Here is a 13399-nt window from a genome sequence, read left to right as displayed (position 1 = left end):
TTTCAAACCCCACAGCATAAATCAATTTTTTTTCATTTTTGTTGTCGTAAGTTCTTTTATTGCCGCATAGTTTGTACTTTATAAAAAGGCATATCACAAAATTTTGTTGTTTATCGCGAGAGTTTCTTGTAGTTCGTAAGTCAAAAAAGGACATTCACGATAACTCAACCAACTTTTATAGAGGAGAATAAATGCCCATTTTATTGAACCCATACAAAATATGGTCATATCGAAATATGAGTCGTTCTTTTATAGTCATTTTAGTAAATAACTCATTATTAGTTTTGGTAAATCAGATATCCTATAACCTTTATTTTATAAAGGACACATTATAATAAAACTTAAAGCATTTACCGACATAAATAAAGAGTTTTGATAATTTACTCACTTCTTACTTATTGACTTAAATAAAGAGGTTTTGATAAGTTACTTCCTTATTACAATGTATAAACAAATTTTACCAAACACTAATAAATAACTTATCAACTTATTATGTTTTGGTATCTGTAAACTAATCCAAACAAAAATTTCAAACTTCGTATTGATGCCGAAGAAACTAAAAAGCACTTTAAAAAAACATAAATTGTTTTATAAGCAATCCTAAACACCCCTTGTGAAATGGAACTTGGTATACATATAATATTCCAAATAAATTAGGGTTTATGTCAAATACTTTTTTAAGATAACGAGGATAAACACCCTCGCGAGTAACTTTGTTGACTGATTCCTAGAGTCCATGCAATACCTTGCACACCACATGGTCCGGGCGAACCATATACCCAAAACAAGGCATGTGTAATCATGCAAGAATAGAACCTTGAACAACTCCTTTAGAGTGATTTAGGTCGTACTTAGACAACCAACTTTTGCCAAATTTTATTCTGTCATGAAATTGTTTCAATATTAACGATTATGCCACTAAATAACAATTTTCAGTTTCTTTTGGCTATCGCGAATTGGTAACGGTTTAAAAAGCATACATGGCATGCACTATCTAGAAAAAAATGACCACCTAATATCGAAACTCATTCATCTCTTTGTACCAATCTTAGCATGCCATATACCGAAAAACACCCTTAGATCGAAATCCCTTTGATGAAGACATGCGAAAAGTAAAATAAAATAAAGAGTAAATTACTAAAATCATCTATATGGTTTGGGGAAATTTCATTTCGTTCCTATCTTTTTCTTTTGCATTCGGACTATCCCTATGTTATATTTTATTGTGATTTTTGTCCTATTATAAATAAAAAGACTATATTACCCTTGTTTTTCTTATAGTTTATCTTTTTATTGTATTTGATTTTATTAAATAAGATTAATTTCAAGGGATAATGATCTAAAAGCCCTTAAGTTTGACAGAAATATGCAGATTTATCCTTTTACGGATTTTAGGTTCATTAAAACCGGATGTTTGCAACTTTTTTTTTAATTGTACCATTTTTTGCATATTACCCGGTAAATTCATACATTTCTATAAAACTTAAGGGCTTTAATGAAATAAAAAGTCAAACTTAAGGGCTTTTAAGAACCAGAAAAAGAGTAAAATTGAACATTTCTGTCAAGCGTAAGGAGTTTAATGAACAAGAAATATAGAAAAAGGGTAAATTTGAAGAAAAAAAAGTTGCAAACATCCGGTTTTCGTGAACCTGAAATCCTCACATTGATGCCAAATTTAAGGGCTTTTATGTAATTATCTCTAATTTAAATGGTCCCACCCCTTTCCCCATCCCCTTTTAAACAAATCTATCCTTAACTCATCTCAGTGAGTCCATGTTTTTCGCCATAGTTGTCGCCGCAGCCACCATGTTGTTGACCACTGCTATTAACAATCACCACAACCACAAACATTGCCATCAACCGTCAATCTTCTTTCCTCATCACCACCGATAACCTAACACCATTGTCGTTATTCCTCTCTTACCCATCTATGTCGGTGCCACCACCTCATATCTTTTATCATTTCAAAATAAACCCACCACGGGAACCATCTTGTTCACCCACCCATGTTGACATCCAAAAACAAAGACCCATGTGTAACTTGACAATACAAAACAAAAGACCTAGATGCAAACTCTGATTCAAAGAACACATACGCCAAACCTTTAATGTTGGTTTTAGAGTCCGTTTGATAGTTGATGTCTGAGACAGTGTTGTCGGGGAAAGTTTGCTGACCGGGAAAGAAACTTTGTTGTTTGATTATACATCTGACTGAATGATGAAAAATGACCATATTACCCTATTTTTCTATATTGTGATAGATGAAGTTGCTGAATAATTATAAAAACATACAAAATCAAAATTACACAATACTCATTTAAAAATCCAAATAGAAATTGTCATACAAAATCAAAATTACACAAAATGTATATTAAAATCAGAATTTCTGATTGAAACTTTATATATGAAATGGTCCTCCTAAATCCTATGCTCGAAAATCAGAAGAAAGAAAATAAGATGAAATAGATGAAGGTTCACGTTTGGTGAAGGACACCGAAGAGAAGAAAGAAAGATGCGAGGTTTGGGGCACAATTGTCTTTCCGATCCATTCAGCAAGAACAGAAAAATATGGTTTTTGGGCTTTCTGGTAAATACATATCTTACCGGAAAAGTCTCATTTTTTGTGCAAATCAAACAGTCTTTCCAGCCTATTCAACCAGAAAAATCTTTTTGGACATGAAAAGATGTATATCAAATGGGGCCTTAGTTTTTTGATTTTTTTCCTTGTAGATTTGAGCAAAACTTATCCCCCTCATTAGATTTAGGGTTTGTGTTTTTTTCTGGATTTGAGCATCGAAAGGATCTGAATAAAGAGGGTTGATGGCAAATTGTTTGCATCCAGGTCAAAGGCAGATTGTTTGTTCATGGCAAATTGATTATTTGTTCATGGAAAATCATTATCATACATACTTATAAAGCTATCATTTTTTCTTAAATCTCATGCATTTGAAACCTCCATTCTTTTTTCCTTTCACCACATTTATTTGAAACTCCCATGACTTTTCAATTTCTTTATAATAATAATTATAATTTGGTAATTAGGTTAAATAAATATCAAATTTAAAGTGTATTTATATATAAACTAAATTTCAATATTAAAATAATATCTTTAATTCTACTTATAAAATTATGTTTTTTAACTTTTAACATATTATACTTAATTTATTAGTTTTAATATATTGTTGAATGTAAACCATTATCATTTTAAAGGTATAAATTTTGAACAATTTGTATAAAATACTTAAATTATTAATTAAAATATAACATTATAGGCTCAACTTAAATATAAAGTTTATTTAACTTAAACAACCGAAAGATTATTTTATAAATAATTAAAAGTGATAAATTGTAGTGTCTTTCTAATAATGATTGTAAGTTGGTTAATAAGGTTAAATACATATCAAACCTAAAGTGTAATCATAAATAGACTAAATTTCAATTTTAAAATAATATATTTACTGCTATTTATAAAGTTATGTCTTTAAATTTTAATATATTATGCTTAATTTATTAGATTTAAAATGTTGTAGCATGGAAACCATTATCAGTTTCAAGCTACAATTTTTGAACAGTTTGGACAAAATACTTAAATTGTTAATTTAAATATAACATTACAGTATCAACTTAAATATAAATTTCAGTTCAAATAACCAAATAATATTTTGTAAATAATTAAAAGTGATAAATTATAGTGATAAATGCAAAAACTAAATTGTAATATCAGTTTAACTAAAATATTTGCTAAATATATTTATATAATCGTTAAAATTTTCAAACAAGTAGCTTAAAATAATTTATAATAACAATAGTTAAAAATAACTCTATATAAATGATTATATTGTTACCTTTAAAATAAAAAAAAAATAATGTTTGATGTTTTAAATAATTATAATGATAGAAAATAAAACATTAGGCAAATATAATTTAAAAAATTAGTTAAAAATAACAACTATAAATAATATTAAACCATATATAATATTTAATTTTATTGATATGTAACTCGCGAGTAAAAGTCATTCAAACGAATGAGATTATGACGTTATAATAGATTTATATATTATCATATAATTCAAAATAGTCAATATATTATATCAAATTAATATACGAATTATTATATCAAATTTAACAACAACGTTAGTGTTATATTTTAAAAAATATATATTTGTAAAGACTTCAACTATATAGGTGTTTCTGCGCATTACAATGTCAACTCAAATATAAATTTCAGTTCCATTTAAAAAAACTAAAGAATATTTATAAATAGTTAAAAGTGATAAATTGTAGTGATAAAAGCAAAAACTAAATTGTAATTTCAATTTAACTAAATATTTCTTAAATATATTTTTATAATTGTTAAAAGTTTCCAAATAAGTAGCTTAAAATAACTTACAATAATAATAGTTAAAAACAACTCTATATAAATGATTATATTGTTAGCTTTAAAATTAAAAAACAATGTTTGATGTTTTAAATAATTATAATGATAGAAATTAAAAAATTTAGCAAATAAATTTTAAAAAATTAATTAACAATAAAAACAACTATAAATAACATCAAATCATATATTATATTTAATTTTATTCATGTGTAACTCGCGGGTAAAAGTCATTCAAATGATTGAGATTAAGAAATTATAATAAATGTATATATTATCATATAATTCAAAATAATCAATATATTATATCAATTTAGTATATACAAATTATTATATAAAATTTAACAACAACGTTATTGTTATATTTAAAAAATCATATATTTGTAAAGACTTCAACTATATAGGTGTTTCTGCGCAACGCGCGGACATTCGCCTAGTCATCATTATATACTTATAAAGGAAATATTTTTCTTTTCACCACATTCATTTGAAACTCCCATGTATTTTTTTCTTTCACCACATTCATTTGAAACCCTCATAACTTTTTAATTTCTTTCTAATAATATTTATAATTTTGTTAATTAAGTTAAACAAATATCAAATCTAAAGTGTAGTCATATATAAGCTAAATTTCAATATTAAAATAATATCATTACTTCTACTTATAAAGCTGTGTTTTTTAACTTTTAACATATTATACTTAACTTAGTAGTTTTAATATATTGTTGGATGTAAATCATTATCATTTTAAAGATATAATTCTGGAACAATTTGTATAAAACATTTAAATTATTAATTTAAATATGACATTATAGGGTCAACATAAATATAAATTTGAGGTTAACTTAAACAACCCAAATAATATATTGTAAATAGTTAAAAGTGATAAATTGTAGTGTCTTTCTAATAATGATTATAAGTTGGTTAATAAGGTTAAATAAATATCAAACCTAAAGTGTAATCATAAGTCAACTAAATTTTAATTTTTAAATAATATATTTACTTCTACTTACAAAGTTATGTCTTTAACTTTTAACATATTATACTTAATTTATTAGATTTAATATGTTGTTATATGTAAACCATTATCAATTTAAAGCTACAACCTTTGAATATTTTGGATAAAATGCTTAAATTGTTAACTAAAATATAACATTACAATGTCAACATAAATATAAATTTCAGTTCCATTTAAAAATCAAAAAAATATTTTATAAATAGTTAAAAGTGATAATTTGTAGTGATAAATGTTAAAACTAAATTGCAATCTTAATTTCACTAAAATATTACTAAACATATTTTTATAATGGTTAAAAGTTCTCAAATGATTAGCTTAAAATAACTTATAATAACAATAGTTAAAAATAACTCTATATCAATGATTATATTGTTACATTTAAAATCAAAAAATAATGTTTGATGTTTTAAATAATTATAATGATGAAATTTAAAGCATTAAGCAAATCAATTTTAAAAAATTTGTTAACAATAATAACAAATATAAATAACATTAAACCATATATTAAATTTAATTTTATTCATGTGTAACTCACGAGTAGAATTCATTCAAACAATTGAGATTATGAAGTTATAATAGATGTATATATTATCATATAATTCAAAATAATCAATATATTATTTGAATTTACTATACAAACTATTATATCAAATTTAACAACAACGTTATTGTTATATTAAAAAAAACATATTTTTATAAAAACTTCAGCTATACAAGTGTTTCTGCGCATTACAATGTTAACTTAAATATAAATTTCAATTTCACTTGAATAACCAAAGAATATTTTTTAAATAGTTAATAGTGATAAATTGTAGTCATAAATGCAAAAACTAAATTGTAATATCAGATTAACCGAAATATTTCATAAATATATATTTATAATTCTTAAAAGTTTTCCAAATAAGTAGTTTAAACTAACTTTTAATAACAATAGTTAAAAATAACTCTATATAAATGATTATATTCTTACCTTTAAAATAAAAAAAATAATGTTTGATGTTTTAAATAATTATAATGATAGAATGTAACGCCCCGTTTATTTAAATAAATTAGTAAATGTGAGTCTCGTACTAATTTGTGAAGAATTTTAGAAGTCGGGGGTTAAAAGAGTAAGTTCGAGATTAAATTGAAAAGATTTGAGGGCTGAAGGGTTTATTGGTAATGCAGGGATCTATTATGAAAGAAATTTATAGGATTAGGGCTTAAATGTAAGTTTTGGATTCAATTTGTAAAGATTTCGCAAGGCAGGGTTAAAAGTGTAAAATATGAACTTAGTTTGAAAGAAAAGAAGGAAGGAGGGACCAGAATTGTATTTATGGGAAATTTGTATAAGGACCGGGTATATATATATTCTGATGAATCAATTGTGAACCCTAACACTAGAGAAGTGTTGACCGCTACCCCTCCACTCCTCTAGCCGCCATCATCGGTTTCTCCCTAGCGCTCCGACCAGATGAAGCCTCAAACGCCGACGCCTGCCGCCTCCGTGACACCGTCGTGAGCCACCGGTTCTGCTTGCTGCCTCGTTGGCGAGTGCCACTGTTACATTGCTCGCAGCTGCTGAAGACGTTGAAGATAGCGGGGAAGATTGTCGAGGCTAGAGTGCAAGCTGTGAACGACGAACAGCGGGCTGTGAACGACCTGAACCTCTCAGTAAAGTCAAATCGCAACCTAACTCTCCTGTCCTTTCGTTCCTTTTCGGTTTGTCAGAGCTGTATGCAACGTTTCTGCCATCGCTGCCCTTCGTAGTCGCCATTACTACCTTTTCCGGCGATGTCCGCCACCTTGGTGTGGCTGTGGGGGTATGTGTTCGCTCATTCATGTTGTTGTAGGCATTTGTGGTGGGGCAGGTGTGTTGATTGGCCGAAAATACCCGAGAAACACCACCATGGTTGCCAACCATGGTGGCTGCCGCCTTGTTATCTATTTTGCTGCCACCAGCCACCGTGGAGAGGTGGCTGTGTGCGTGGTTTAGCGGGTGTATGAACATATTTTCTAAGTCTAATGTGGTATGGATTCTTGTTTGGGCAGGGAAACCGAAAGAGATTCACAACCACCTTCTGCCGCCGCTACCGCCTTCCCGCGTCGCTGCCGCCGGGCGCCACCGCCGGCCACCCTTAGGTGGTTGCGGGTGTGTGATTATTTAGTATAGTGTGTGTGTATTAATTAGTGAGTGTGTGTTATTTTGGATAAAACCTTTTATCTGTAATTAGCATGGAATAATAATAATAATAACCACCACCGTAAGGTGGTGGCCGCCGCCGTGAGCCGCCATTGACCACCACTACCCGAGGTGGTGCCTCGTTAGAAAACCCTAATGGGCTTAGAGATTAGTTTTGGGCCTATTGGGCCATGTTTGGGTGGAAAACCCTAATTATGAGTATTTGGGCCTTGGACTTATTTGGACCCACTTTTGGGCCATTGGGTTTGGATTGTGAATTAAGCCCAAACTATTTCATGTCATTTATCTAGTAGAATAAAGGACTAAATGGACTAAGTCCTTAATGGGCTAATTGAGAAAATACTAATATTTGAGAAATTATCAAGACACACGAGAATTATTTAACAAGTGAAATATTAAATAATAATCATTAGCAGAAATCAATCTAAGCAATAATGGACTTAATGAATTAAGTCCTTAGTGGGTTAAGCCCTTAATGGGTTAAGTGAGAAACACATAACCCTAATTATTATTTTATGAGAAACCCTAATTTCACTTGGGCCTTGTGTTGGGCCATCCAAGAATAATCAAATAGACTAGAGTAATTAGTTGGGCTCTAGGGTAAGGCCCATATTAAGGATTGTGCCCAATTTGGAAAATTGGCCATAGATTGGGCCTAGAGAGTTGTATGATAGTGGGCCCATAGAATGAGACATGTTGGACTGGACCAAGCAATCGTGCCTTCAGGGAAGTCCACGTAGAGGCTTGGGCCCAATTTGGAAAATTGGGCCATATGTTGGGCTTTGATCCCTAGTTGACTTTGGGCCTATGGATTGGGCCTTGGGCTTGGGTAAGCCAAGCTAGGGGTAATGTAGTAAATACCCAAAGTATGTATTTATAGTTATGTGTTAGAACCCAATTATTAATTGGGTGTTATCTTGGTGTTGACAGTTCGGGAATCTGTCATCCAACAGCTGGGGTTGAGTCTGCGGGACTTCAGCATTGTGGGATTGTGTCTACGGGACTTCAGCAGTATAAGGTGAGTTTCCTTCTAGTAGGAACGGGTCTACGGCCACAATGCCGACCCGTTTAGTTAGCAGTAGTTCCGGACTTCAGTCCGATGCAGTAGTTCAGTATGCTTGATGTCTCTGTGATTCAAGCATTTTATGTGTTATATGTTCCGGACTTCAGTCCGATGCAATATGGAGTATATGTGTTTATACTAGTTGATATGTGTTATGCTATGCTATGATCAGTCAGTTCCGGACCTCAGTCCGATGCAGGGGACAATGTCCCAGTTAGTCCGGGCTTCGGCCCGATGCAGTTTCCGGACTTCGGTCCGATGCAGGGGACATGGTCCCAGTTAGTCCGGGCTTCGGTCCGATGCAGTTTCCGGACTTCGGTCTGATGAAGGGACCAGGCCCCAGTTAGTCCGGGCTTCGGCCCGATGTAGTTCCGGACTTCGGTCCGATGCAGGGGACATGGTCCCAGTTAGTCCGGGTTTTGGCCCGATGCAGTTTCCGGACTTTGGTCCGATGCAGTGGGCAAGGCCCAGTATGTGTTTACATGTTATTGTATGGTATGTGGTAGTTTGGGGGAGCTCACTAAGCTTCGTGCTTATGGTTTTCAGTTTTGGTTTCAGGTACTCAGTTTTTAAAATAGGAGCTCGGGAAGATTGCAGTGCACACACCATTTGTTCAGCCTGGGATATATATACTCTGATATATTTGACAGTTGTTAAGATATTTTGAGATACATTCTTTATGATTCTTATATGACATTTGATGAATATGGTTTTATTACTAATTTAAAATGAAATTTTCAGACTGTATTTTTGGGATGTTACATAGAAATTAAAACATTAAGCTAATAAATTTTTAAAAATTAATTGACAATAACAACTATAAATAACATTAAATTATATATTATATTTAATTTATTCATGTGTAAGTCATGGGTAGAAGTCATTCAAACGATTGAGATTATAAAGTTATAATAGATGTATATATATTATCATATAATTCAAAATAATCAATATATTATATCAGTTTAGTATAAAGATTATTATATCAAATTTAACAACGCTATTGTTATATTTAAAAACATATATTTGTAACGACTTCAACTATATAGTTACTTATGCGCAACGCGCGGGCATGCGCCTAGTATATTTATAAAAGAAACATTTTTCCTTTCACCACATTCATTTGAAACTCCCATTCATTTTTCCTTTCATCACATTCATTTGAAACTCCCATGACTTTTCAATTTCTTTATAATAATGATTATAAATTGGTTAATATGGTTAAATAAATATAAAACCTAAAGTGTAATCATATATAAACTAAATTTCACTATTAAAAGAATATATTTGCTTCTACTTATAAAGTTATGTTTTTAACTTTTAACATATTATACTTAATTTATTAGATCTAATATGTTGTTGTATGCATACCATTATTATTTTAAAGCTATAACTTTTGAACAATTTGTATAAAATACTTAAATTACAGGATCGACTTAAATATACAATTTAGTTTAACTTAAACAACCTAAAGAATATTTTGTAAATAGTTAAAAGTGATAAGTTGTAGTGTCTTTTTCTAATAATGATTATAAGTTGGTTAATAAGGTTAAATAAGTATCAAACCTAAAGTGTAATCATAAATAAACTAAATTTCAATATTAAAATAATATTTTTACTTCTACTTATAAAGTTATGTCAACATATTAAACTTAATTTATTAGCTTTAATATATTGTTGTATGTAAACTATTATTAGTTTAAAGCTACAACTTTTGAACAGTTTGGACAAAATACTTAAATTGTTAATTTAAACATAACATTACAGGGTCAACTTCAATATAAATTTCAATTCCACTTAAAAAACCCAAAGAATATTTTGTGAATAGTTAAAAATGATAAATTGTAGTTCTAAATGCAAAAACTAAATTATAATATCAATTTAACTAAAATATTTCCTAAAGATATTTTTATATTGGTTAAAAATTTTCAAATAAGTAGTTTAAAATAACTTACAATAACAATAGTTAAAAATACCTCTATACAAATGATTATATTATTACCATTAAAATTAAAAAAAAAATTGTTTGATGCTTTAAATAATTACAATGATAGAAATTACAATGTTATGTAAGTAAATTTTAAAAAATTAATTAACAATAGCAACAACTATACATAACATTAAACCATATATTATATTTAATTTTATTAATGAGTAACCCGATGGTAGTGTTCATTCAAAATATTGAGATTATGCAGATTTAATAGATGTATATATTATCATATAATTCAAAATAATCAATATATTATATCAACTTAGTATACGAATTATTATATCAAATTTAACAACATTATTGTTACATTTAAAGAATATATATTTATAAAGATTTCAGCTATATAAATGTTTCTGTGCAAGTTGTTTGCATATGGGTCGTCGAAATTAGATTTATGATTTGTGTTTTTTTTGGATTTAAGCATATAATGGGTTAGAATAAGACGATGAAACTAGCTTTTGTTTTCTGTTTTCTTATGTAGGTTTGAGCATCGAAAGTGGTGGATCGTCTGTTCGTGGTCGATATGGTGGTGGTGGTCGATGAGAAGAGAACTTTCATTAGACACTTTATAATAGATTAATTAATAATAAACAAATAATAAATTAATTAAAAAACAAATAGATACGGATAATATAGTCTTTTTACATTTTACCAAACAGATGATTCGAGTGCCTAGAAAAAACAGGGACTAAAGGCATGATTTCAGTAATCTACTCTAAAATAAAAGAAACTAATCATAAATTATGTGTCTTTTTTTACTAATAATAAGTAAAAAGTAAAACATAATATAATTCAAAAAAAAAAAAAATCAAGTGGCATTACAACTTTCATGACTTAAAAAAGTGTAAAAAAAATGGCAAAAGTTGGTTGCCTAAATATGACAAAACCCCAATAATAAATAAATCTAACAAGAAGACCTAAAATAAAACACTCTTCAGATATCAAAATATCATTCATATGGTGTTTACAGACCTTGCATTGCTGCTTTCCTTCCACCCTTTTTGTCGAGCTCTTAATTCCCACATTTCAGATTGTTGTTTTTGTGATAATAAAGCCAATTCGGCTTTTTCACGCGCTTCTTCACAAGTTTCCATTCCTGAATTACACTTGTCAGCTTCTTTCTGATACTGTGATGTTAGCTTTTTGGCTTCAAGAAGTGCCATGTCAGCACGTTGTTGACTTTCTAAAGATTCAGCTTCACGAAGCTTTAGTTCTTCTGATAGAAGCTCTGAGAAATTCTTCTCTGTGTCTCCCGTTACTTCAGGGTCATGTTTTGCACAATCTGTTAAAATGGAATTAGAATTTGAAATTTTAAGGTTAAAATGGTATTTGAATCATTTCTTACAAGTTTGGAATGGAATTGGATTCCAATTCAGGTCAAATCCATTCAAGTAAAAAAAGAAAAAATTACTTCATGTATGTGATTGTGATACTAACCTGTGAATGAACCATTGCTTAATGCTGCGAGAAACATAAAAAAAATTATCAGCATCATGCAATCTAATTAATAACCCCAAATTCAAACAACAAAAAAAACACACACACAATCAAATCTTGAATGTTTTCCAAATTAGAAGCTTTTCCTCCAAATCTAGTTGCAAATTAAATGAAATGAGACAAATCGAATGCTTATGAGCACCGATCAGTGGAGATTTTGCCTGGAAACTGTCAAATTATGATATTTAAAAGCAAATCTTGATTTTGATAACGATTCCTAATTAGTCATCAACAGATTTTCTAACTGTTTGATGTAGTCTTTTAGAAAGAAGCAGTTTGATCTCTAAAGTCATGGAGTAGGTAAGATCTAGAGGTAATTGATAGAAGGGTTTTGAGATCCATGGAGTTCAGAATGGGCGCGATTGTAAGATCAGTGTTTCTAATTTTGATAGATCGGATGCAATTATTAAAAAAGGTGAAAGAATGGAGATTGAGGTACCTTGAGGAATGGAGAGGAGCGGCTGAGAATCGCAGTCGCAATTGCAGGGAGGGCAGGAAGCGGCGGAGGATGAGCGGCGTACGGCGGCTAACCCTTCAAGAACATGCCAGTATAAAGGTGGACCTAGTAGATAACCCACCAAACACAGCCCCAAGAAAGTAATTCCGATCTTCACGACGGCCGGATTACACGATCCAGCTCTATTCAATGCCATCTACCTCCCTCTATCTCTATTTCTCTCTCACACACACACACACTTTTTCTGTATATATACAATAGAGGTATGTATATGTATATATGGGTAACAGTGGAACTGAAGATGAGTGGGAAAGCAGAAGCAAATTGAGAAGAAAATGGTTTGTTTTCTGTTTAAATTTGTTCTATCCCTTCTCTCAATCACCGACAGAAAACTATATTATATGAGAAAAGTGAGAGTGATTGATTTTGATCTTTTTACGGCAAACTCCACACATTTACAGGTTTCGGTTAATGTTTTAAGATTTTTTTTTTTTTTTTTAATAAGGAAATATTGGGGATGGAAGAGATTGGTGGATTAGTTATCATGATATCGTTAATAATAATAATGATGTAAAAACGTTACATATTTAAAGGTTAGTTTCAATTTACATTAATATATTAGCTAATCTCAAAATGCCAACATGAAAATGCATTTGACCTATCCGTAAGGAGTGACACTCTCGTATTTAGAAGTATGTTAGTTTGCCGGTTCAAAAAAAAAAATATGTGGTCACTATAGATGACAATGAGTAGATCGAGGAGCAGGATATGTTGACTTTCTGGCATGATCTGAGGATCCGAGAAACTTTAGCTA

General features: G+C 30.1%; 1 protein-coding gene across 1 annotated transcript; it reads right to left on the bottom strand.

Annotated features, from left to right (window-relative positions):
• Window positions 1-11400: 11400 nt before the first annotated feature.
• LOC111912013 (uncharacterized) lies at window positions 11401-12960 on the bottom strand. Its single transcript, XM_023907773.3, has 3 exons — window positions 12568-12960; window positions 12069-12092; window positions 11401-11913 (listed from the first exon to the last, which is right to left on the bottom strand). Exons 1-3 carry the CDS (start codon window positions 12779-12781, stop codon window positions 11585-11587), a joined length of 567 nt encoding a protein of 188 aa, XP_023763541.1. The 5' UTR covers window positions 12782-12960; the 3' UTR covers window positions 11401-11584.
• Window positions 12961-13399: the final 439 nt, after the last annotated feature.

This window comes from Lactuca sativa, chromosome 7, assembly GCF_002870075.4.
Source record: "Lactuca sativa cultivar Salinas chromosome 7, Lsat_Salinas_v11, whole genome shotgun sequence".
In the NCBI taxonomy this organism is placed as follows: Eukaryota; Viridiplantae; Streptophyta; class Magnoliopsida; order Asterales; family Asteraceae; genus Lactuca; species Lactuca sativa.
The sequence above is the reverse complement of the archived record's forward strand: the minus strand, read 5'-3'. Positions and strand labels throughout refer to the sequence as shown.